The sequence below is a fragment of the Trichoderma harzianum genome, assembly GCF_003025095.1.
Source record: "Trichoderma harzianum CBS 226.95 unplaced genomic scaffold M431scaffold_3, whole genome shotgun sequence".
In the NCBI taxonomy this organism is placed as follows: Eukaryota; Fungi; Ascomycota; class Sordariomycetes; order Hypocreales; family Hypocreaceae; genus Trichoderma; species Trichoderma harzianum.
Window position 1 is genome coordinate 1,331,357 of NW_020209251.1, and position 24,946 is coordinate 1,356,302.

The following is a 24,946-nucleotide window of genomic DNA, read 5'->3' on the forward strand; positions in this document are numbered from 1 at the left end:
GTCGCTGTTGTTCTACACGACTATATGAAGTACATGGTCCAAGCAATTTTACGAAGGTTCAATCCCGCATCAAGAATTACGCCAGATGATAACCTCATCGTCTGGGCTTCTTTTATCACCTAGCCTATTAAGCTGTATCCTTTTGTAGGGAAGTTATATCAAAATATTTTAAGTTGTCAAGAGTAGATGTGGACATGGATGAGACATGTTGTGAAACATTGGCGCTACCCGAGGCGCACGGCTTGGCAACCGGCGACCAGGGCTTAAATGATCCTCAATATATATATATATAATCCAGATGTTAATCGATGCTTCAAATCCAGTTAGGTTACGATGCGGATATACTATGTAATGATGCAATGCAGGAACCCTGTTGCGAGGAGTGTAGTTATAAATAAGATGCAGATGAATCTCACGCCAAGAGATGTAGCCGGCTACTCAAATTTATTCGTGCATCACACTATTCTGCTTTTACATACTAGATAATAACCGTTCTCTTTCTCGGTCCATTTTTGCATCCAGGACTACCTACATATATCTATGGCTCCTTATTGTTACTCCGCCTTCCAATGGTATTTGGAAGCTGGATGATCTGCTGGCGGCCTGGCCACCCCTTTCTTTGCGTACAGGTTCTCACGGTAAGTTCCGCCATCAACCGCATAACCATCCCAGAACAATCCTCTTTCTTTCAAGACTGGAAGAAGCAAGTCGATGACATCTTGGAATGTTTGGGGCATAAGGGCATATGCAATGTTGAAGCCGTCCACATCGGCTTCTCTGACCCACCGCTCCATTTCATCAGCTACCTTTTCTGGTGTGCCAATAACAGTGGCTCCCAGGCCGCCGATCTGGATATGCTTTGCCACGGCCCGCTTTGTCCATTTTGGAACTGAAGGAGAGGCTTTAGACCAAGCTTCCACGGCTGATCGGATGGCGTTGGACTCGACATGGCGGAGCTCTTGATCATCGTCGTATTGCGCTAGATCAATGCCAGTCCAGCCGCCAAATAGGGCCAAAGCACCATCTTCAGAGCCGTATTGGATATAATCCGCATACTTGGCATCAGCCTCCTCCTGGGTCCTCCCAATAATGGGGCAAAGCATGGCCAAGAACTTGATGGTGCTGGGGTCTCGATTGTACTCGTCTCGCGCCGCGGCTCTAATATCGGCAATGTTCTTAGCTATGACAGAGGGACTGTGTCCAGCAACAAAGATTGCCTCTGCATTTTTAGCCGAAAATGCCTTGCCGGCTTTTGAAGTTCCAGCCTGCATGATAACGGGAGTCCGCTGAGGCGATGGCTGACAGACGTGCGGCCCTGGCACCGTAAAATATTTACCTTGGTGGTTGATGGGCCTGACGAGCGAGGGATCCGTGTAGATTCCCTTTTCACTATCAAGCTTTACCGCATCATCTCTCCATGACGACTGCCTTTATTTAGGCACACAATTAGTTGCTAGTTCTTCTATGAAAAAAATCTTTGAGATTACTTACCATAGCTTGTAAATGGCATCAACATATTCATCGGCAATCGCATACCGCTCATCATGAGGCGGCTGCTCGGTGAGACCCAAGTTTCTCGCAGCTGAATCAAGGTACCCAGTCACAATGTTCCAACCAACTCTGCCACCAGAGAGGTGATCGACTGTGCTCAGGCGACGGGCAAGATGGTACGGCTGCTCATACGTCGTTGCAATAGTAACACCAAAGCCAATGTTTTTGGTAGCTGCGGCCATTGCCGGAACTAAAACCAGAGGTTCATTCACAGGCAACTGGGCCCCAGATATGATGGCGGGATCCGGGTTACGGGGCCCTTTGTAAACATCGTAGGGACCCTGATAACGTTCAGTCTAAGTTTCTCGACATTCCATAGCCCAACTTACCAAAACGTCAGCAATGAAAATGCCATGAAAATGAGCACTCTCTAGTAACTGAGCTAACTCAACCCAGTGGTGGATGCTGTTAAAGTTGGCTGATCGATCTTGAGGGTGTCTCCAAAGGCCAGGGGATTGATGGCCACTGCATGACTCAACAAAGGCATTGAGAATAAGCTTCTTCTTGGGGGTGCCATTGGTTTGGCTAACTCTAGACGCCATCTTGAGATATCCAAATTCCGATAGATCGGATGCCTGGCAAGCTGCTTAGAAAGTTGCTGCAGACTGAACAAGGTCCGAACACGCGGGGTTGAGACTTGCATATGATATTACCAGTGTAGCACCACAGCATCCCAACCAGGTATTCTTTATATCATCAGATTTGGAATGTTCATTGGACAGATTGGTTCCTGCGCACTTTACCCTTGAGAAACGTCAAGTGTAGCTCGAATTGCGCAATTTCGATAGTGACATTCAAGAGAATGCAGCTATAAACACTAAGAAACGACGTTGAACACTATTACTATCAATCCACTTAATGTCATCTGGAAATAAGCATGTGAGAAACAATTGGCATCTCCGGTTTCGCGCTGTCAAATCCCCAAGATACGGGGTCGCGAATCACCTACCGTCTCGGTAGGTAGCCAGATGCAACTAAGGTTGAACATCCTGGCAGCAAGCTCTCGCGTCATCGGAGCTAAATGATGCAACACAAAAACTACGCGCCCCAGCAGTCCAGGGCTGACTTTAGGGAAAGAAAATGAAAAGATATTGTTAAAAGGCTAATGAAGGTGTCTTTATAATCGGAATATGAAGACGCTTTTGGAAACGATTTCTGAATCGGGGCTTTGATTGTGTGGATGACAACTCCAAGATTTGTTGCAGCTGACTTACACCATGCTTCACTTTGCAAGAGCGGCGGATGGCGACGCCGTCAGCCCGCCTCTGCCACAGGCAGCAGGTTACGTCGTTGTGATTGCAATTGGGTTCCTAATTGCCTTTATCATGATTTTTACAACACACTTATTAAAGAAGACTGTTGGAGAAGACAACAAGACCACGGAAATGTTCATGACGGCCAACCGGTCTGTCGGTACAGGGTTGACAGCTTCGGCTGTTGTATCATCATGGCTCTGGAGTACTGCCATGTTGGGAAGCACCCTTGTAGGGTACAACTTCGGTGTTGCGGGGCCATTTTGGTTTGCTGCTGGGTAAGATCTTTCAGTTTGAAAACATTTTGGTTGTTCGCGGCGACTAACATGATACCATTATTAGATGCTCACCCATGATTGTTTTCTTTGCTCTACTTGGTATTGCATGCAAACTGCGCGTACCTGAAGCTCATACGCTACTTGAAATTGTAAGAATACGGTACGGTACAGCAGGACACATTGTGTGGATTGCACTATGCTTAATCAACAACATCATTGCTATTGCCAACATGCTTCTTGGGGCAAGTGCAGCTATAACGGCTCTGTAAGTGACTTTGTTACCGACGCGAAGATAAAACTTCAAGCTGATCATGTGTAAACCTAGCACCGGAATGCATATTATTGCGGCAACCTTTTTGCTTCCTGTCGGCGTCATTCTTTACACTTTCGTCGGCGGCATCAAAGCAACTTTCTTGACAGATTATTTTCACACTTTTGTCATCACCGTCATCATCTGCTTCTTCACGATCAAGACTTTCACCGTTCCAGAGATTGGATCTCCTGCTGGGCTCTTCGAGCTCATTGTCAAGGCTGGTCAAGATCATCCTGTGCCTGGCAATGAAGGTGGTTCATACTTGACCATGACCAGCAAAAATGTCAGTTGTCGCTAATCTCATATTCCATAATGCTATTATTCACACTGAATGATGAAACAGGCTATTCTTTTTGGCATCATCCACATCTTGGCCAATTTCGGTCTTGTAATCATGGATACCGGTTTCTTCGCAAAAGCTTTCAGCGCTGCTCCTCAGGCGGTTGTTCCCGGATACATCGTTGGTGGCATTGCTTATTTCGCAATTCCATGGTGCCTCGGCACTTTGATGAGTTTCTCGGCTCTTGGTTTAGAAAATACAGCACGATTCCCGACATACCCTCGGAGAATGACTCCAGAAGAAGTCTCCAATGGACTGGTGATGCCTTATGCCGCGTTTGCGATTGCTGGAAAGGGAGGAGCCGTTGCCGTTCTGTTAGTCACTTTTATGGCCGTTACGTCAACCATCAGCGCCCAAGTCATCTCTGTATCTTCCATCATCAGCTTTGACATCTATCGCCAATATTTCAACAAGGCCGCTACAGACAGGGATGCAATTCGATGGAGCCACATTGGAGTCGTATTCTTTGGATTGTTTTCTGCAGCCTTCTCAACTGCTCTTTTCTACGGAAACGTGAATCTCGGCTGGACTTTATACATGCTCGGCGTTCTGACTTGTCCCGGAATCTTCCCCACTGTATTCACTATTCTCTGGAAGAGACAATCCTGGGCCGCCGCCATCATATCGCCATTGCTGGGAATGGCTACTGGCATTGCTGTTTGGCTCGGCTCAGCACATGCTCTATATGGTGAAGTCACTGTGGCTTCGACTGGACAAAGTTTGCCCTGCGTTTACGGAACTGTGGCATCGGCGCTAAGCCCTGCTCTCTATTCTATTGTCATCTCCCTCATTAAACCCGCCAATTATGACTGGGCAGACTTCCGAAAAGAGCGATTGGCTTTCAGCGAGACAAGCAGTGCTGATCCTCAAGTGACTCCTGATTCCAAAACTCCCGCGGTCACTGTGTCAGACTACTCAGAAGATGCGGCCAAGTTTTCGAAATGGGGGAAAATCGCCGCTTTCTGGGCGGCTGCAACTTTCTTAGGTCATTGGGTTTTATGGTAAGTTGAGTGTATTTGGCCCTCTCTAGTAGCGGTATCTGACAAATTCTTCACCGGTAGGCCCCTTCCTATGTATGGTTCAAAATACATTTTCGAGAAAGGATTTTTCGTTGCCTGGATCGTTGTCGCTATTATATGGGTTTGGTGCACTATGCTGATTGCTGGATTTTATCCTATCATTGATGGCAGAAGGCAGCTGCTCCTGGTGTATCGCGGATTGAGAGGAATAAAAACGGTGGACGATGATACTGAAAGCGGGACGGAAACACCAAACAGTGGGATACTAGAAAACAAATAGATTATATACTTAGTACGGAGTAATTAAAGAAGCTAAGAGGTTATTCTCTCTTGCGCAGATATTAGTACTCAGTTGCTTTGGAATGTTACTCGAGAAATTAGTCTGGGCAATCAACATAGTCGCAATTTAATGGAATGAGTTAGCATAAATCGTAATTAACTATTTCGCATAATAATTATTCTATCAATGGCCCCAATATGTACCGAACTTCGAATCCCCGGAAACAACTTGAACAAACTCATGCGCTATAAGAGAATCTGCAAAACATTAGTATACACAGGGTAAAGGAATTTCTTTGAAAGAATTGTTATTACCTGTTTTATTTGAAGGGTGAAGCTCATCGTACCTGCCGCTCGTGTTAGTTCATTGTCATCTCATACGAAGCAGGAAATATACCAGAGATAGGAATCGAGTGAATCCGGGCCATCCACGCAATTTGCACCGTTTACGTCGCAATGATGAAAGAACCCTTTCACATTGTGTGGCGGCTCCAAAAAATTCTTCGGCTTGTTGTAGATTTCGGTGATGAAGCTGTGTATGTCGAATACTGCCACCTTGGCACCTGGCCAGCGGTTTTTAACGAGCAGATTGAACGGAACTCCATAGTCAATTATTGTGTTTGCCGACGTAGTGTATTCGAGCATCTTCTGGGCGTACTCCGTCTGGTTGTACAGCGTCTTGTTTGCCCAGAACTGGTTGTCTCCTGCGCCTCCATCAGACTGTGGTCGGTAAAGCCCTACAAGCTGCAGGGCGTTTAGATTGAGTAAAACGAAACGCCGACCACCCGTTGCGTATATTGCGTCAAAAGTCGACCAAAGACAGTTGATGTATGTGGTAATATTTGTTCCGGCTACTTGTGAGTCGCTGAGGATGCCAGTATAACTCAAGTCGTTTGTGCCTATCCACAGCGCATAGACAGTGTTTGCTGCAGTTACACCACGGTATAAAGCTGTCTTGCGATCCTTCTTAAATGAGGGTATCTCATCCGTGATAATTGACGGGAAGTTCGCATTGAGGAATCCCGCCCATCGTGCCACATTGTTGTTGTCACATGTAGCACCAGATATCGCATAATCGTAAAGAGTTGCACCGGTGCTGCTTCTAACATATTGAGGCCACGTCAAACCTCCGCTAGCAGTGACATTGGTCTCAGCTGGTAGTACTCCTGGTGGTGGTCCATGAGCTTGATGAGATCCATAATAATTAAGCCGGCCGTTGTCAGTATAGCTGTCTCCAAATGTGATGAGATATTTGAAGTCTGATTTGGGATGTAGGGATGCCGCGTTCAGGGCTGTAACAAAGGTGGAAACTAATAAAATTGATCTCATCATTGTACTTTGGCTCCTTTGCAGGAAATTGTTATCAAATAAACCATGCGGTATAGAAAAACCGGAACAAGAGTGAGGAAATGCAACACAGTATATAATAATAATCAGCTTATATAGCGACACATGGACTCACAGTCTTGTCAAAAGGCCTTGTCAATGTAATGCATATAGCCTAATATCGCCATCGATGCTCGTCACCAAAGAATTGCAAATGTCATAACCTGTTCGGCATTTATATCCATCCCAGCCAATAACAACGTTGTCTGTGATACTCCGCATTGATGTGCATTTGACTGTCCAATTTTAGCAGGGATATTAATCCAACAAGCGGTAAAGATCCGGGGAAAGACGTCTCCTCTAGGCACCGTAGCTTGTCCATAGAAACACCACTCGAAATTCGTCAGTAAACATACCAATCATTTTTCTACCTCAAATGATGAGAGCTAACAAAGTAAACATCGAATATTGAGCATCAAGTTGAGGAAATATACGTTTCATGTCTGGAACGGCATTTTGATTCGCATGCCTTGCGATTTGGGCGATTTGAAAGTCCATTTTAGCCTGTAGGCTAAACGGAAGTAGGATGACCGGAGGACCGGATCTCTAAGGGATAAATGGGCTTCTAGCAATTCAGATTCATATCGGTGAAAAGGCCATGGATTACATCAATTGGAATTGTAATATCTAATTGTGGACAAAGTCATCGCCATAAGCCGGCATGGCAATGCAGTAAATTTAGACAAAAGTTCTTTCAGGTGCAACATATGGCTCTTCTCCACAACTTGGATTAGCTGCAGGGACTAATTCACAAGCTACGATTCCAATTGAAGTCTGAAGAAGGCGATCAGCACGACGTTAATACCGGGTATGTATACAAAGTCTGTCATTACTGAACTGAAGATGACGGAACACAGTTGCCTACATATTGTTTAGCCATCTCTTTAATCCTGCCACTTGGGTAGCCCAAATTGGTCTTCCTATTTTTACCAATTCTGTTCCATAGCCATCCAATAACTCGCGAGCATCATCAACTGTTCGCTTCGATAAATTTGCACAGTCATCAGCAGTGCCAAGCGTGCTGTCGATCCATTCCTTTCTCCAGATTCTTTTTGCTTCAATGGCTTGATTGCTGCAAGTATCAATCTTTTTCGCCACCATGTAAAAGGACGAACGCTTTGCATGCGCCCTTTTTGGTTTAAACAAAGAAATTTCAGAGAACTTCGAGAATATGTGTAGCAGCTCAGCGGTATGAATCTCTTCAGGCTTATGCATAACAGCGACCAATGTCCCTCCGCTCTTAACGTGCTCCAAAGCGATGACAAGTTGTGCAAGCTGTAGACGCACGGCTTCTCGATGCTCGCGCCATTCCCCGAGCTCTTGATTCCGAGTCACCTGACAACCACAAATTACCACGTCAAACATTTCATGTCCCAACAACTTTGTGACAGTGAATGTGCTTGCTGCTGGATGGCTTTCCGGTATAGAGGTCAAGTCCATATCTCCAGCTAGGGTGTTGATATCACAGAGATCAAGCTTCATCCGTTTATGCTTGAATTGTACCGAATGGCCTCCCTTATTGAGGGGAAGAGTGATTGCTCGAAGTGTAGTCTTGGGATAAGATTCCATTATTGTTGCTGAAAACCCTCCTGGAGCCATTCCCATATCCAAGGCCGAAGGCTCGTCACTCGACTGCAATATGTCGAATGCGCCCGTGCTGGAATGAAGCTGTTTGCCAATAGAAATTGTCATCTTATAAAAATAAAGCTCGCCGTCAGGTGATGGATTATCTGCTCTCTGGCGTTGCTGCTGAAAGAATTGATCTCCAGTAGGATTCTCCCAACCCTATGCTATCATCAGTAATTTGCAGCATTTTAACGGCAGATCAAATCACCTACCTGCTGTCGAATATCGCGAAGCGCACGATAGGTTGGACTGCGCTCCAAAAGGTACATATGGATCAACTGTTGAGGTCCATTCGCTATTGACGTTGGATCTGCTCTCAGAGCTCCATTTGTGTCAGTCGGTTCCAATAGCGTAGCGTCCATTTTGAGAGCATTCGTCGGTGATGTGATAAATCTGGTAGAAACGAGAGTATACTGAGAGCGAAGAAAGTAGCTACCTATAGTCATGGCTGCCTAAGGCTCCGGAAGGATCACGTTCAACGTTGTTACACACACGAATATTTCTGTAACGGCTAGCGTATATGCATTTTGTATTCCGGAGGGGTCGGTACATGTATCGCCTCCCGTAAGCTGCGATCGAATGTTTCCAAGTGTAGATACAAGTATTCGTTGTCTATTCTTGCATGAAACAAGTTTGCTTCAATATATGAATTCCTGCTTCAGGCGACGAGAAAATTGGGCAAGTCTAGGGATAACTTTATATGTGGAATAATGTTTCTTGTCGTACGGAGGCTTCTATATCTTTTCTAAATACAGGTGCAATCATTCAGGTGGTACCCGACGCAGGTGTACCTGCGATGTCTATATGAAGTAGTCGCGACTTAAAATGGTTGTCACATTGTAGTTAAAAATGCAACATAAGAAACATGGCGGTTTGTTGAAAGGGTTCGTATGGTTCGTATTCGGAAGTAGCTATAAGCAATCGCCGGCTTCAAGATGAAAAAACCTTTTATGAACTTTTCCAACTACCATAGCTCTAGGTGTATGGAGTGCATACACTTATATATGTATTCGCATACCTTCGCATGGTGACTGGTCGAAGGCCGCTGTGAGGCAGGCGAGTTAGTGTAACACAAAGCTGACGCTACGTTCGTGGAAGGTATAATATTATTCTTACACATAGGAATTCATTATGTTGCACAAAGAATGCTAGAGACTGATGTTGATAACGCAGCACTTGATGACTGTAATATGTCCATTTATCACGTCGCCTGTTGCATGAAAGCCGAGTTAATACAGGTCTTACATACATAGGATAAAGCAAATTTTGAGGCCCAACGACTTCCAGCCAAGCTCGTCTAAACTGATCGCATAGCGACGATGTGGTCGACTTGTCTATGGATAGGTGCTGACATTATCGCAAGCCTATACTGAGTGTGAAATCAAAAGCGACTACTCCTACCGCACAATATTTGACCGAAGGATAGAGTACGTATGAGCTCTACGCCCCCAACTACAAGAAAGGAAGCATTCCCCATATGGTGTCCATTCCTGCCCGTGTGACTCTTGATAGTGAATTCGTATCCTAGCTAAGTTTCCACTGATATACTCATATATCCCATGGCGCGCTGTCAGCAACTGGTTGGTCATTATCTTCATCAAAGATATCAAAACCCAAATGTCGGCTTGGGTCAAGAAATCGCACAGGGCCGCGCTGAGTGGACAGCCGATCTACAGTACGGAAGTCGTCCTCCGAAAGCCTCTTTAGATGGAGGTTTTGCTCCATGTGGCTAATCTGCACCGATTTTGGCACCACTGGAATTCCCTTTTGTACCGCCCAGGATAAGCAGACCTAAATATTCATCAGGCAATCAGTTCAGTATTCAGTGCAACATACGATGGGCGTGTATGTACCTGAGCCGAAGATATTTTGTACCTAGCTGCAATTTCGTTGATCTAGGATGGCTGTCAGAAGCTTTTCCTCCATAAAACTATGTGTCTCACGGATACGTGCCTTCAAATCTGCAGTTGGGAATGGTTCGTTAGAACCCCGAACAACTTCGACCGGACGACCACCAAGCGGTTGGTGGGCCATGAGAAGAATGCCATGCTTGGATGAGAATTCGAATAGCTCTTGCTGCGGTAGGTACCTATCGACAACTGGAGATTAGCAACAGCACTTGAAGAAAAAGATAAAAACGGAAATTGAAGTTGCCTACGGGTGAATTTCAACCTGATTTACAGCGGGGATGATATTTGCATTGTCGAGGATTCGTTTCGTCTTGAGAACATTAAAATTCGAGAGGCCTGTCGTGGTAATTAGTATCATCAAACATTGGCAGACGGCGCTATATGAACAAACCAATTGAACGGACGAGGCCGAGGTCGACCAGTCGTTCCATTGCCTGCCAAGTTTCTGGATATCGTTTGGAGAGGCTGTAATCTATCACGGGCTAACTAGCGTAAGATCATTGCCTGTAGCATTTAGACATGTGTGATGACGCCTCACCTTTCCATTACCGCTCGGGTGTCTAATGGTTTTGTTTTGTTCCCCCGCCTTGTAAGCATGAGGGACTTGGTGGTATCAGCACTCAGCCGCTCTCCTTTGGCGATACTTGAGAGATTATAGCGTGTAACATACAATGCATCAAGTATAAATCAACTGTCACATCCGATGTTAGCCACATATAAACTCTTTGTTGCTGAAAACATTTGGATTACCATAATCTAACTGCAGGTCGCTCAAAGATAGTTCGAGAGCTTTCTGTACATCGGCAGGCTCATGCCAAGTTTGTGCGCTGATATTGTTAAGCGAGAGAGAACTCGGCGGTACTAGAACACGAAGGAGCCTGGCACATACAGCTTAGAGGTTACAAATATCTCATGCCTAGGAATTCCACTTTCTTTAATAGCCTCTCCGATTTCTTTTTCGTTCCCATAAGCGCTGGCACCATCGATGTGTCTATACCCTAATTGCAGAGCTATCTTTACGGCGTCTTTGACCTTGGAGTTGCCTTCATCGCCCTGAAATGTACCGAGCCCAATAGCAGGAACATTGTGGCCATTGTTCAGAGAAAAAACCTGGGGTAAATCCATGGCGGGAGCGGGGGAGAGTTGACTGCGTGATTTATGAGGCCGAAAGTTTGTTTTTGTCTATGTTAACCCTGGGGCCGCGAACGCGGGAAATCTATGGTATGGTCAATGCGGCCTGATCGCGGGAGCACGATGAGGATTCGCTAATATTTGCTATATGATATGGTAAAAGGCCCCGGTTTCGTTTTAGAGCCTGGATCCCCGCGGAAGACCAGGGTCTTGGTAATGGAACCGAGGATGGGCGGGCACATTGAGTGCCATTGGTCTGAAGGGCATATCAGCTGCGAAGGAATCCAGTATTGTACGCCCTCTACTGCTTGTCAGGGTCGTATAAAGTTCTCAGCCCGCCCATTTAGTACATCTAGCCTGTAGATGATTATTTGTATCCACTGAATTTGACGAATATTTTCCAGGCGAAACTTTACAGTGAAGATGGCCAATACATTTGGCAGCTATGTTGCTGCTGGAAATCAGCAGACGGTAGATCCAAATGTGCTCTCTGGTGAGCCATATTAGCAGACCTTTGCCTGTTTGGGCGTCAAATTAACAGAAACGTCTGAATATTTGCAGCATTACCAGACGTTGCGGAGGTGTTGGAAGTGGCATACCACCAAGAGTCTGCCTGGGCAAAGGCTTTTCGTCTTAATGTGCGCAACAATGATGGGAGCAGCGAAGATTATTTCATGAAAGTTTGTATAACACTGTTCAACTCTTGGAATGTGACTGGTGCACGACATTAAAATTGCTTACCATCCTAGGTCTCTGTTGACCATCATGGGAAACTGGCTCTGATGGGCGAGTTCGAATCTACATCGGCTATCCACAAGATCATACCCGAATTCTGCCCCAAGCCCATCGGATGGGGGACTTTCAAAAACGATACGAATTCCCATTTCTACATTTGCAAGTTCTACGATTTCATCGAAGGCGTACCCGAACCCAATTTTTTCTGCGAGCAGCTAGCCCGGTTGCATTCTAGCCACACATCACCAGAAGGCAAATTCGGATTCCACTGCACAACCTATAACGGTAACCTTCCACAGGATAATACCTGGTGCGATAGTTGGGAAGCGTTCTTTGCTAACGGTCTACGCCATGTTTTAAAGGTCCGTGAGGACCGGGCTGGACACAACCTTGAGCTTGATGAGCTTATGCCTGCACTCTTCGACAAAATCATACCCAGACTCTTGCGACCACTGGAAAGCGAGGGACGGACGGTACGACCTTCGCTAGTTCATGGAGACTTATGGTACGGGAATACAGGTATTGTCGACGGAGATACAGAAGAGGGCATCGTTTATGACCCTGCCAGCTTTTGGGCGCACAACGAGTGTAGGTAATCTTGCACTCTTACTGACTCGTGTCCCCATGCTATCCCCTGCATCTAGTTAGGTCCGCTGATAACACAATGCTAGATGAGCTAGGAAACTGGCGCCCGGAGCGAAATAAGTTCACTCGTCGCTATTTCCAGGCCTATCATTCCCACATACCCAAAGCCGAACCAGAAGAGGACTATGACGACCGCAACGCCCTCTATTCATTGTACGTAGCCCACGCTGACAGTTTTGATAACTTAACTTATTCTTTCGATCTAGGCGATTTAATTTGCACGCTGCAGCACTGTTTCCCAACCAAGAGTCATTTGTTCGCATGTAAGTTTCTGACACGAGCATTTCTATGTACAGTGGATCGTGAGCCTAACATTGCTGTAGGGCGATAGACGAGATTCGAAGACTAGCCGAAGCGTACCCCGAAGGATATACCGGCGCAGCGGCATAGCAGAAGGAAAATTTCGAAAGCGGCTGACCAGCAACAGAAAGGTGTCAAGCCAGGCAAGCCAAAGTTGTGTTTGGAAGAATAATATATACACAGAGCCAACGTACCACCTCTTGAGCTTCTAAACATTCAATCCAGAAGATTCTTGTACTCTTAGGTAGCCTAGAAACCAATGAAAAGGAAGGGCGGTTCTATTAGCTCTCAAAGCATACATGCCTGCACAACCGATCAAGGTCACATTGGGGGGAATATGTGCTTACGGGTCGGCCCGTGGTCCCTAGGTTGAAACATCAATCATGGTCTGGAGACACTAAAAGTTACGTGCATCTCACCAATATGCACCCTATGGGTATACTCTGTGAGGTAATAAGCTGTTCCCACCAATAGTCTACAACGGGGGTAAAGAGATTCTATTTCAGTTCAACTTATTTTCGATTTATATCTCTAAAATACCTTACCTATTATTAAGTTCGATACTTGGGAATGGCTACACGATTCGCTGCTGTGTTATACGTACAATACATGTACTATTCAATTCCACGTTGATCAAGCAGTTCACTCTCTTGATGTCAGTACTTTAGTGCCCGAAGCGCTAGCAACCTAACAAGCTAGATTTCTCCCTTAGCCAACTTTGATGCGGAGAGGCCCCTTGCAAGCACTCCGCCGCTTGAACATTAGTCCCCTCTAGCCCGGGTATGGGATTGTTTATAGAAGTAATGGGAAATGAGCACTCGTCTTGAGGCTATGTTAGACTCTGCTCGTGTGTAGGCCAAATTCCATTCCCATCCTTTCATACATGTGTACTTCGACTCTTCACATGAGCTCATTCATGCCTTAACTGTCTTCAACAATAGCAACTAGCTAGCTGTCTCTGCGCGGGTGTGAGCTAGGACTTGGTTAATGGATGATCTACCCTTGTCCTGTTGGTTGTACCAGCTTTCATGCTAGCTTCAATGCTAGACTAGGTGCGGTCCGGTGGAATGGCCGAGTTGGGCGCTTGCAACTTACCTCTCATTGGGTGTCGTGAATGGCCGTATTTCAGCTGGCTAGGCAAACCCCCTCAGCTGGAGGTAATCCCCTTCTTTCTCAACCCGTCATATTCTAAGCTGAGGTGGGCTTCACGAAGCAGGTGAGCTGTGATCAAAATCTTTGAGCCAGACGGGAAGAGGCTATATCTGTTGATATTAACCCTTCGACTGTCACAACCTAAAATTATGCAACAATGTCGCGATTCCCAGCGGCAATAAAGACCTTACACGCCAGGGTCGCCCACACCAACACGGATGCATCTGAAGATGAAACCCAAGAGACCGACCCGCTGGGACTTACCACGCTCTACGATCCGGCGCCTAGAAATGCCATAGTCGATATAATATTCATCCATGGACTTGGAGGAAGCAGCAGGAAGACATGGTCGAATTCGAGCCACCCGAGGTCCTTTTGGCCGAAAGATTGGCTGCCAGATGAGCGAGGATTTGAAGATGTACGAGTCCATTCTTTTGGCTATCGAGCAAACTGGGGCAAGAAGTGGCAGCAACAAAGCATCCTGAATATTCACGACTTTGCCGAGTCTCTAATAGGGAGCCTGAGAAACCACCCAAACATACGTCGGGATGATACGCGCATTATTCTCGTTGGTCACAGCATGGGCGGGTGTGTTGCAAAAGAAGCCTACATCATCGCACGACAACACCCATCATATAAAGACCTAGCAGGGCGAATATATGGAATCTTCTTCCTCGGTACCCCACATCATGGCTCAGATCTGGCAGGCATCCTGGAGAGCATGCTGATTGTTGCTTGGGGCAAAAAGCCTTTTGTAACGGACTTAAAATCTGGATCATCTGCGCTCGCCCTGATCAGAGATAGGTTCCGCCATGTTGCAGCGGACTTGGCATTATGGACCTTTTATGAGACATTGCCTACAGCCTTGGGGCCTATAACCAGAATGGTGGTGGACAAAGACTCGGCAATTTTAGGCTTTGATAAAGAAAGGATCGAGGCGATGAATGCTGATCATCGCCATGTCTGCAAGTTCACCAGTCAAGAAGATTCTAACTACAAGATGGTACGAAATGCCCTCCACACTGCCGTCGATGAGATTAAAGATAGATTCCTGGAGTCGACCCTATCACAACTTGATACAGCTGATAGTACGGAGATCGAATTAGATCTACGCTTAAAGTCTCTTCTTGGAGTATCCGATACATTGGAGGAAGATCTTACATTACAATCCGAGTTAAAAATGCCCGATTCTTGCGAATGGCTTACGAACAAGTCTTGTTTCATTTCTTGGAAGGAAGGCGATGCCCCGAGTATTCTCTGGCTGACTGGGAGGCCTGCAACCGGAAAATCCATCCTTTCCAGCCACGTTATTGATCACCTAAGGCCTCTACGCGTATGCTGTAGCTATTTCTTCTTCAAGCACTCAACTACGAACAAATCCACACTGAGCGACTGTTTTAGGTCTCTCGCCTTTCAGATGGCAACTCAGGATAATCTGGTGAGAGAGAAGCTTATACAGCTTGAACACGAGGGAGTCGCCTGGGATAAGACAGACGACGCGACTATCTGGACAAAGCTTTTCGTCGACAGAATCTTCAAGCTACCATTTGAAAAGCAGCACTTCTGGGTGATTGATGGCCTTGATGAATGTGGCAACTTTAGTTCACTCTTCACCAAGAAGCTTTTGGCCAAATTGCCTCGCAAGCGCGAACTTCGAGTTTTCGTTACCAGCCGCAATCTAGATACTGTTGAGCGTGGGTTAGTATCTCTCGGGCCTCAAGTGACTACCTATGCTTTGTCAGATTCAGATACTCTTGAGGACATTCGGCTGTTCCTGGCCACAAAACTCAGAGAGTTGGACCGCCTAGAGACAGAGGACGATTTGGAGGCCATGTGCAACAAAATTCTCAAAAAGTCTTCCGGTTCTTTCCTCTGGGCTCGCCTAGTCTTGCAGGAATTCGAAAACACTTGGACTGAGGAGGCCATGGAAGCCGTCTTGAAAGAAGTTCCTGGAGAGCTCTGCGACTTGTACAGTAGAATGGTACAATCGATCGAGATGGACAAGAGCAAAGCAAGCCTTGCGAGGACTATATTGACATGGATTGTCCTAGCACGCCGCCCTCTGGGTCTAGATGAACTACGGTGCGCTGTAAAACTCGATCTCAACCAAACACTACAAAACATGAGAAGGGCAATTCCTAGTTTATGTGGTCAGCTTGTCTACATTGATCCAACAGACAAGGCGCATATAATACACGAAACAGCGCGCGAGTTTCTCCTCGATCAAAGCATGTGCTCCGAACTTACCGTTTACAAGGAGCGCGGCCACACTCACATTGCGGGTATTCTCACGCGATTTCTGTCTGGCGATTGCCTTAAAGCACTGCAATTAAATTCCCAACGCTCCGTGAAGATGAAAGGTTTCGCTAAATCTGCGTCCACAATGCCTATTGACTCATCTCTGCTTGACTATGCGTCGACATTCTTTTCGGAGCACATATATCGCTGTTCATCAGGAGATGATGTCTTGATGGAAGAAATATGCACTTTCCTCAATACCAATGTACTCTCCTGGATCGAACATGTTGCGAAAGGCGGTGATATAAGTCACATTACACGAGCCGCCATGAACCTTCGTGGTTATTTAGGTCGTCGAGCGAAATACGTCCCCCCGACGGATTTATCGGTTAGCATTGTCGAAGGTTGGGTGACAGACCTCATTCGCGTAGCCGCAAAGTTTCAATCTCAGCTGCTCACGTCGCCCCGTTCAATCCACCGCCTAATACCCCCTCTATGCCCGTCAGAGTCTATGATTTCCAGGACCTTTTCAAAAGATCGGCGATCGGCAACTTTCGCTGTTAAAGGCCTTCCTGCTGCAACATGGGATGACTGCTTGAGCCGCCTCGATTTCCAGAAGGGCCAAGCAACAGCAGTTTGTCATGGAGATGGTTTTTTCGCCGTTGGGCTATCAAATGGAAAGATTTTTCTTTACAATGCTGGATCTCTTCAGCTACATCTGACCATCACACACCCCGAAAGAGTCAAATTCCTCCAGTTCAGCCAAGATGACGAATACGTTATCTCTTGTGGCGCCAAGTCAATGGTCCTATGGAGGCCGACAACAGGCATTCAATTATATAAATTCCCCTTACAATCGCCCCCTCTTGGAGTCATATTCTTAGGTCTTGACGAAATTCTTTGCGCATTCCAATCTGGTAGTCTCACAAGATGGTAATATGCGCCTCAAGCACTGTTGCTTAATCGTAATATACACATGCTAACAACCGTTAGGAGCCTTGAGAGATTTCAGAGCGGATCAATACCGGAGAACCTTGAGGATGACTACTCCCACACACAATATATTATGCCGCAACAGACTCCAACTTGCGTGGCCTTTTTGGTAACGAGCGATGCTATCTTACTTGCTGTCGGCTACCGCAAACACCCGGTACTAATATGGAACACGCTGGAGCAACAAGTATTGGGTCAATGTATCGTTGATGCAAACAATGGCATCGATGATATGGTATTCAATCCTAACCCAGACATCATTGCACTGATAGTATCATGTAATGATGGTAGGTTATGCATTTTCGACTACTTGATGATGAAGTTGACGTTCACCATGCCAAACGTGTATGCGCAAAGCGTTGCCTGCTCACCCGATGGTCATAGTCTGGTCACGGGTGGCAGTCATGGAATGATCGAAGTTTTCGACTTCGACCATGATTATGATGGCAACACTATCCTGATGCCTATTTATCGCATCGACGGGCTATATGACTCTGTCCGTGGCGTCGCCTTTAGCTTTAACGGACTGCGCTTCCTTGACGTTCATTCCCAACAGTGCCGTGTGTGGGAGCCAACAGCCCTTGTTAGGAAGAACAATGAATTAGAGAGTACCAGTGATGCAGCAACTCTTCCTGTAACAACAGTTGGCATGCTGAATGGCCCCGAAGAACCGGAAATCACAAGTCTCCTGGAGGTATCGAGGGATGGCCAGTGTGTCATTGCAGGCAAGCGGCGAGGAGACGTTTGTCTCTTCTCTACTGCTGACGGAGTAGAGGCTGGCACGCTTTATCAGCACGCACGGGGAGTATCTGTCATAGCGGTTACTCTCGGAGAAGAGAAGAATATTGTTGTTTCAGCTGATGACTCTGGCCGTGTCTTAGTTGGCGAGCTACTGATGCCCCTGAGAGATATTGCAACAGGGTTTCAAGGACAAAAGCAACCAAAAGCGCGTATTATTCTTGACCGTCGATTTGGCGGCGCGGTAGTGCGGTTGCTCATTAATGATGCAGCCGACAGGCTTCTTATAACTGGCCATAACTTTGATGAACTTTGGGATTTGCCGTCAGGATTAGTTCACAAACCGATACAGCAACCATCTACGGACGACTATACCGCAACTTCTTGCGCTTCGGATTGTAATAAAGCAGCCAAATCTTCCGCCCGTACGGCTTTCTGGCATCCTACAAATCCAGAGTGGTTCGTAATCATCGCTGGTGATGTGGCGCGAGTCTTTCGCTGGACCGACTATGAAGAATTGACTTCTGCGGAGGGCATTCGCCTTCAACGGCCTACACCATCCTTGGAGCCCAGTTCACAGAGAGAGTCTCCGCGGTCACCAAAAGCTCAACGATTCGAACCTTTGCGACATAATTCCGATTGCACTTTTACAGCAGCAACATATCATGTCGCGTCTGAATACGTCGTCGAGCTTCTTAGAGCCTCAGCATCTGCACCGCCGCAAATCCATCTGTGGTCAGCCGCTACGTTTGATCCAAATTTACCAGGAACATCAGCTTTCCCGATCACAGCAACTAGTCTCGGTGCTATACGCTCATCTGTGCGATCAGTGATCGGATTCGTGGGTCCATCAACGCTGGTGTTTTTAGACAATGATCTGTGGATATGCAGTGCCGAATTGCAGCCCAAAGTTACTAGTGGAATGGGGAATATCGGTAGCATTCGGGCGTCGTCACCCAACACAAAGGCCCGTCGTCATTTCTTCGCGTTGAGTGAATGGTGCGATACAGAGGGCGAACTTAAGTGTGCGTTGGCTGCAGTCTCGGGGGTAGCTCCGCATGCCTACAGTCAGGAAGTTATATTTGCGAGTGATCATCGTGTGGTGATAGTAAAGGGTGGGTTTGAGTTTTCCGAAAGGATGATCGTAACGAAAACATGAACTATTGGCGAAAAGATTCTAAACGCCATGTCTCGCATGTAATTTGTGGAAGTCCTGCCCGGCCGGCCTGCTTGAGGAAAGGGGTCGACAGGACTTCGCAGGTTCGTTTATAAGTGCTAGTTACGGTACACTTTCGCGCATTTTATTGCAGATATAAACTTACAGACTGAGATGGGTATCTATATCCAAGCTAAGAAACTCAAGAAGTAGTCGCAGTATACCAGTGTTTCGAATCGGATGAGTGGAAGTTCAGCGCGTGGCAACACTACAAGATTTCGGCAATTATCACCGAGACGCTAATTAGCACGTACGAAAGAGGGTCATGGTGAATCATCAACCTATGATTGTAAACATATAAGGTCTAACAAGGAGAAAGGTTTTCGGAAATTGGTTGCCAAGAATATATTTCTTTACAGTTGTATTTTGTCACTGTATGAGAAACCTCCTCTTTATCCGTGCAGTATCTTCCAATACGATGGACACTTTATCATCTAATTGGTCAATCGACATGACAAGAAAACGCCGCCATGTCCAATGATCAAAAGCCTACACCTCCAGTTCTTAAATAATCGCGACTTCGCTCGAGAGGCCGTATCACTCGATGCAGCATTTCTTGTCTCCATTTCTCTGGTGCTACACTCCTATTTCCTCCGAGACACCACGAGACCGCTTCGGCATAATCTGCGCCTGCCTCTTCATTGACTTGACACTGCCACTCTCGAGCCGCCAAAACATCATAGCCCGCCTTCTCTATCTTATTCTCCCCTGCTGGTAACCTTTTTCTCCATGGCTGGTCTTCTAGAATTTGGCCGAAACAAAGCTCCAAGAGCAAGATGCCTAGATGATCAAGTGCCCCGGCAAAATGAAAACTGTTTTCGGATGTAGAGAGGGCATCCTGTTTGTTCATAAGTCTGAAGCTTTGACTTATATATGGCTGGTCGATTTCGACGAGAGTTGAATCGGAATTGCCTTTGGGGAAAAGAAAATCGGCTCTTTTTGGAGATGGTGATAGCCACGGGGATTCCAGCAGCTGAAGATATGTAGAGGCGATGATTAGTGACAGCGTATATCTCTGTGAACGCGAGAATACTGGATGTATTTCGCCTTGGAGTATTTGGTCGAGGGTCACAGAGGGCATTACGTTAGCGCTATTGTGAGGGATATTGTACAAGTAGTAGCGACAATTCTGATCACTGACGTAGCCATAACATAATGTTCCTAGCGGTTCGAATGAAGTGCAAATGTTCAATATCTCACCAGTCGTGCTGCGGGATGAAGAGGCGGTAACACAGGTGGGTGTAACTGAAGGCGACTGGGAGCTATGCGTTGCAGACGTGAATGGCCACCAGTGATGCCTTCGTGATTTAACAATTGCATCTGCGTTGCCCTTCATCTGGAGCGCTGACCCATTCGGATAACTCTGCGCGCGGCTAGGCTGATGAATGGGAACAGTTTCTAGTGGTGTGATACTCTCATCCAATCTTGCCTTTTCTGTTTCGTCAACCTCCGAAACCCTGATATTTTGAACTAACCAATTAGAAGCAATGAACCCTTTCAGAGTGATATCAAACTCCGCCTTTCCTGCTATCCGATATTGGAGCAGCAGCTTTGCTCCATGTTGCTGACATTGGCAAGTCCAAGCAGAAGCCAGAGCTTGATAAGCACTCTTTGCCTTCTTCCAGAAGCTGCATATGGCTGTGTCAATTGCTTTTGATTGTTGCTTTGACTTTCTATTTGTCGCTATGCGTAAATCTTCATCACTAGCTTTAAAAAGTCTTTCTAGCTTATCGTTATAATTCTGGAGTTCACCAAAGAGTCGTTTACGCATGGCTTCATTGTTGCAGAGCTTGAATTTGTAAACTTGATGTGAAAGACCTTCTTTTGAGAAGAAAGCTTTGAGCTTCATTCGTTTACTTGATGTTAGTTGCTAATAGAGATAATTAATTCTCCGTTACAGATGTAAATATGGGCTTTCTTACTGAATTGGCAAGCAGTTTCTCAGCCCATTCTGAGTCAATGAGAAGCTCTCTATTTATATCGTCCAATACCCGTCTCATACTCTGTATGTATTGCATATATAGCTCATAGGAGCCTTCAAGACGCTTCTCAAAGAGTTCCGCAATGGAACTATCTTGCCAACGATCGCCTCCTGGTGCGATGAGGAGTTCTGCAATCATATCCTCATCTGCTACAAAGCAAAACCTGCTCCATGGTGACTTTAAACGATAGCTTATAGAAATTCAGATCCCTCTTCCAATTTGTGTATTCGTTTTTGATGGTGAGAAAAAGGCCAACCCGCTCCGCAATGTCGTGATATGCCTCGAGGGCGTTAATGGCTATGGGAAAAGCGCCAAGAATAATCCCTGCGATTTGAAATCCTGACATTGCGAAAATTTAAGATATTCAATGTCTTGGAGAAAAGGAAAAGCTAGGTATGCGCGATTAATGGCGACGACTTTACTTACGAGAATCAGGCTGAGCTTGCAAGTCGGTTACATTATATGTAATTCTCCAATCGCACATCACGATAAATGTCTCCATGTGTCCTCCAAGCGGGGTAGTGGCCACCATCAGACATCCAGTTATCTATATAAGAACAAATCACTTGCTTATTGTTTATTCTTTATTTAACACAAAGTATAGCCGTTCCATATTGTTTCGGTTGTTTCATAATAATGGCAACTTCGATGCATTTTCAGACAATTTCGGCCACGAGCCAGCGTGTACGACACAATTTTCTCTCCTTGATATCACTCGTAGAGGAGCAAAAAAAAAAATACGGATCTTTCGATTTACAATCATCGGTAATTTCTGACTATTTAGACAGATTCTCTCTATGGGCTGGAAATATGGGCGCAATGCATAGTCCACATTCTCCATCATCACTCGATCAACAACTTCTTGAGGCCGCCGACATCTTGGAACAAATGAAGCGACAGCTAGGTGACATAATAGAGGCTATCGGTGATTGTTAGTAATTGTTAATATACACGATGATCTTTTCTGACACATAATAGTAACCAAAATAATTCTACATGGTCATCCGAAGAGCGATACTCTACTTGATCTAGATATCTGCTCTGATCTGGCCTCAATTCTTGGACTCGATCCGATCGACGAGAGTGACGAGTTTTCTTCGGATGAAATTACTGTGGCTCTGCAGATAATTTCTGAATCTATCAACTCCCTCTTCCGGTTAGATATGCTGGTCAGAAAGTCAGCATCTTGCAAGCGTTTCAAAAAAGCAATTCGAATCTCCGACCCAGCTTTCCCAGATGCCATTGATATTGATTATGTTAAGCAAAAGCATGTCAAGCTTCTTAATAGCAGGCTTCTATCAAGATTAGGCAACGCCATTGCTAAAAGAAGGCAACTCCTTAAATATTATGGGGATCGCAGATCTCGGTCTGCAGTCGACGAATTTGATCATAGCACTACAACTATAAAACAACTATCACATGAAGCTATTACATCTGCTCCCTCTCTAAATTTTCCATCAGGAGATATACTCGAGGATGATTATGACATATCTTCGTCAAATGCCTCAATAATGGCAGATTCTACGTCTAATCCCGCCCTCCCTCATCTAGCTGCTATAGCTAGGACTCAAGAGGCTTTTGAATGCCCAATATGTTTTACTCTACAATCTTTCAATGGGGAAAAATCGTGGCAGTGAGTGCTTTGTGCTATGTTCATAATATTTGGTTTCCAATCCTGTCTGACGATATTCGACCCAGAATTCATGCATTTGGTGATCTCAAGGCTTATGTATGTACGTTAAGTGGAGAAGAGTGCGATGCGGAACTTTTTGAGGATCGTGATATGTGGTTTGAGCATGAGTTGCGGAAACACAGATGTGAATACATATGCACTCTTTGCAGCCATGGACCCTTTTCGTTCGAACGCATAGCGGCACACATTCAGAACATTCATGGGCGTTTCTCGGATCGCCAGTTGCAAATGCTTCGAGAAGGAGGGAGACAGAACTCCATTCAGTTCAAATCTGAGGACTGCCCATTCTGTGATGAATGGACAGAAGCACTTTCATCAAAAACAAGTCCGATTGGTAAAGAAGTTGATCTGACGCAAGATATCTCCGTCACTCAAACTCAATTCAAGAAGCACGTCGCCATACATCAAGAACAGCATGCAATTCTCGCTCTCCAAAGAGCCACTGGTAATATAGAGATGTCAGGTTCGAAAGTTGACAATACATCAACTTCAGTAGCAATACCCAAGTCACCACTTAAGACGAAAGAAGATCCGGTTGACAAAATTATTGATGAAGTAGATGGTATCTCACTATCTCATACTAATATCTCTACTATGGATGCACTTAACAATGCCATCAGTGCTGCAACAAATGTCGATGAGATAGGTATCGCGGAGCAACTAATCCCAGGTTTAGTATCGAAATATGACGGTAAGGCCAAATTGAACATTCCCTGTCATTGAAGTCAGCCAAAGTGGAGTTCAGCGCTAATTTTCGTATCAGAAGGACCTCAAAAAACTGCGAAAAATGTTGAATATCGACCACTCGATCGATCTCAAAGGACAAATTCGTATAGAGGCGGTAGCAAAATGAAAACTTGGAAATGTGTACGCATCCCATTTTGGCCAATACTTTGGTTAAAAACTAATGTTATATAGTGCAAGTGCGGCTTGGGCGGCTTGAGAAAGGATACGACTCCTCAATGCTCAGAACATGACTGTCAGCACCCACGCTGCAGCAATTGTTCCTTGTATGAAGATAGCATGGGACCTAGTCGCCCCTTCAAATAGTATAGGACTCACCTACCTGGATTTACATGGCTATACTGGGTAGTAAAATACGAATGATTAGGCCAACATCTCCGTGACGCTTAGTAATTTATATATTTGTCTGTATACCTAGGTAGTCTTGATAGTGTCTTGCAAGACTTCAACCAACAAAAATGCCTTCATCTCATTACAGAATGATTACAGTCTCCACCTTGATATGTTGTATCTCGCGGTTATAGATAGTACCTACCTACCTATTGATGGGACTTCCAAATCTCGTGAGTCAACCAACATCCGTCACGTCCCTCTGACCCTCTTTTCCATCAGTCTCAGCTTCCGCTATCCAATCATCATTATTTACCCATATCTTCCCCCTGAACAGAAACTGACAGCAATCCCACCAGAATGAGTACGTGTTACTTGATATTGATGTCCTTCCTGTTTGCATGTGGGCACCTACCAAGTGCTAATAACTGGAGTGGCTTCGGTGCACTAAAATGGGGGCTGCGGTAGCACTGTATCCTCTTCGGAAGATTTCAGGCACTAAAAAGGCGTGCTGCGCTTGCATCTAGCTTTGCCACTGCATTTCGCCCCCAAAACACAACTTCACATTTGAGCGCCCTGGAACTACTGTTTTGCTGTATAAAAAAAAAAGAGGCGCTGACGAAGTCTATCAAATGTCACGGAATTTAGTACCAAAAATATAAGCAAACAAGAAAAGAATTGGCAGAACAGCCGGTGTTCGAACTCTGACGCTGCCGCAACGTCCCCGCCAATGCCGTACAGCCCATCTACACAGGGCAAGGCCCATGGCTACTCAAGTTAACCACTCGACTGTTCCGCCAGATGTTGAGAGAGGGATTGCAATTCTTTACTTATCAAGGGCATCGTCTACGTAGGCTGAGGTTGAGTACAATAGAATGAAAGAAGTTTGCGGCTTTGGCTGGGAGATGGCGTTGTTTTTATAGCTCAGAACGCCGTACGGGAGATGCTACAGGGATGCGACCCCGCTAAGGGAGGATCCGCCCGCTAAGCGTCAGCGACCCACGTCCATGGTGGCTTTTCTGCTGGATCGCGGGAACAGACCAAGAGATTGTGGCTCCAGACTAAGAGCAGCACGGTCAATTGATGCGAGGGGG

At 45.8% G+C, this 24,946-nt stretch overlaps 9 protein-coding genes across 9 annotated transcripts; 4 read left to right on the forward strand and 5 right to left on the reverse strand.

Annotated features, from left to right (window-relative positions):
- Positions 1-554: 554 nt before the first annotated feature.
- M431DRAFT_2796 (hypothetical protein) lies at positions 555-2,093 on the reverse strand (the record flags this gene model as incomplete). The annotated part of the gene is made up of 3 exons (XM_024914000.1): positions 555-1,428; positions 1,492-1,832; positions 1,881-2,093. The coding sequence occupies 3 exons, from the start codon at positions 2,091-2,093 to the stop codon at positions 555-557; spliced, it is 1,428 nt and encodes a 475-aa protein (XP_024777400.1).
- Positions 2,094-2,768: 675 nt separating this feature from the next.
- Positions 2,769-5,048, forward strand: M431DRAFT_14402 (hypothetical protein; the record flags this gene model as incomplete). The annotated part of the gene is made up of 5 exons (XM_024912666.1): positions 2,769-3,082; positions 3,147-3,347; positions 3,408-3,678; positions 3,739-4,736; positions 4,797-5,048. The coding sequence occupies 5 exons, from the start codon at positions 2,769-2,771 to the stop codon at positions 5,032-5,034; spliced, it is 2,022 nt and encodes a 673-aa protein (XP_024777401.1). The 3' UTR covers positions 5,035-5,048.
- Positions 5,049-5,217: 169 nt separating this feature from the next.
- Positions 5,218-6,362, reverse strand: M431DRAFT_78034 (carbohydrate esterase family 16 protein; the record flags this gene model as incomplete). Its single annotated transcript, XM_024922641.1, has 3 exons — positions 5,218-5,291; positions 5,349-5,380; positions 5,431-6,362. The coding sequence occupies 3 exons, from the start codon at positions 6,360-6,362 to the stop codon at positions 5,218-5,220; spliced, it is 1,038 nt and encodes a 345-aa protein (XP_024777402.1).
- An 840-nt stretch (positions 6,363-7,202) lies between these two features.
- Positions 7,203-8,424, reverse strand: M431DRAFT_14404 (hypothetical protein). The gene is made up of 2 exons (XM_024912667.1): positions 8,258-8,424; positions 7,203-8,204 (listed from the first exon to the last, which is right to left on the reverse strand). Exons 1-2 carry the CDS (start codon positions 8,405-8,407, stop codon positions 7,281-7,283), a joined length of 1,074 nt encoding a protein of 357 aa, XP_024777403.1. The 5' UTR covers positions 8,408-8,424; the 3' UTR covers positions 7,203-7,280.
- A 1,169-nt stretch (positions 8,425-9,593) lies between these two features.
- Positions 9,594-11,080, reverse strand: M431DRAFT_491965 (hypothetical protein; the record flags this gene model as incomplete). The annotated part of the gene is made up of 9 exons (XM_024916953.1): positions 9,594-9,836; positions 9,899-9,940; positions 9,999-10,134; positions 10,204-10,291; positions 10,347-10,437; positions 10,494-10,558; positions 10,626-10,646; positions 10,706-10,782; positions 10,845-11,080. The coding sequence occupies 9 exons, from the start codon at positions 11,078-11,080 to the stop codon at positions 9,594-9,596; spliced, it is 999 nt and encodes a 332-aa protein (XP_024777404.1).
- Positions 11,081-11,509: 429 nt separating this feature from the next.
- On the forward strand, positions 11,510-12,856 carry M431DRAFT_2801 (hypothetical protein; the record flags this gene model as incomplete). Its single annotated transcript, XM_024914006.1, has 6 exons — positions 11,510-11,579; positions 11,648-11,766; positions 11,836-12,409; positions 12,493-12,619; positions 12,673-12,729; positions 12,790-12,856. The coding sequence occupies 6 exons, from the start codon at positions 11,510-11,512 to the stop codon at positions 12,854-12,856; spliced, it is 1,014 nt and encodes a 337-aa protein (XP_024777405.1).
- A 1,219-nt stretch (positions 12,857-14,075) lies between these two features.
- M431DRAFT_491967 (hypothetical protein) lies at positions 14,076-19,046 on the forward strand (the record flags this gene model as incomplete). Its single annotated transcript, XM_024916954.1, has 2 exons — positions 14,076-17,089; positions 17,150-19,046. 2 exons carry the CDS (start codon positions 14,076-14,078, stop codon positions 19,044-19,046), a joined length of 4,911 nt encoding a protein of 1,636 aa, XP_024777406.1.
- Positions 19,047-19,584: 538 nt separating this feature from the next.
- On the reverse strand, positions 19,585-21,223 carry M431DRAFT_491968 (hypothetical protein; the record flags this gene model as incomplete). Its single annotated transcript, XM_024916955.1, has 2 exons — positions 19,585-20,973; positions 21,026-21,223. The coding sequence occupies 2 exons, from the start codon at positions 21,221-21,223 to the stop codon at positions 19,585-19,587; spliced, it is 1,587 nt and encodes a 528-aa protein (XP_024777407.1).
- A 498-nt stretch (positions 21,224-21,721) lies between these two features.
- M431DRAFT_491969 (hypothetical protein) lies at positions 21,722-23,828 on the forward strand (the record flags this gene model as incomplete). Its single annotated transcript, XM_024916956.1, has 5 exons — positions 21,722-22,016; positions 22,064-22,718; positions 22,784-23,469; positions 23,542-23,645; positions 23,697-23,828. The coding sequence occupies 5 exons, from the start codon at positions 21,722-21,724 to the stop codon at positions 23,826-23,828; spliced, it is 1,872 nt and encodes a 623-aa protein (XP_024777408.1).
- Between the last annotated feature and the right edge of the window lie 1,118 nt (positions 23,829-24,946).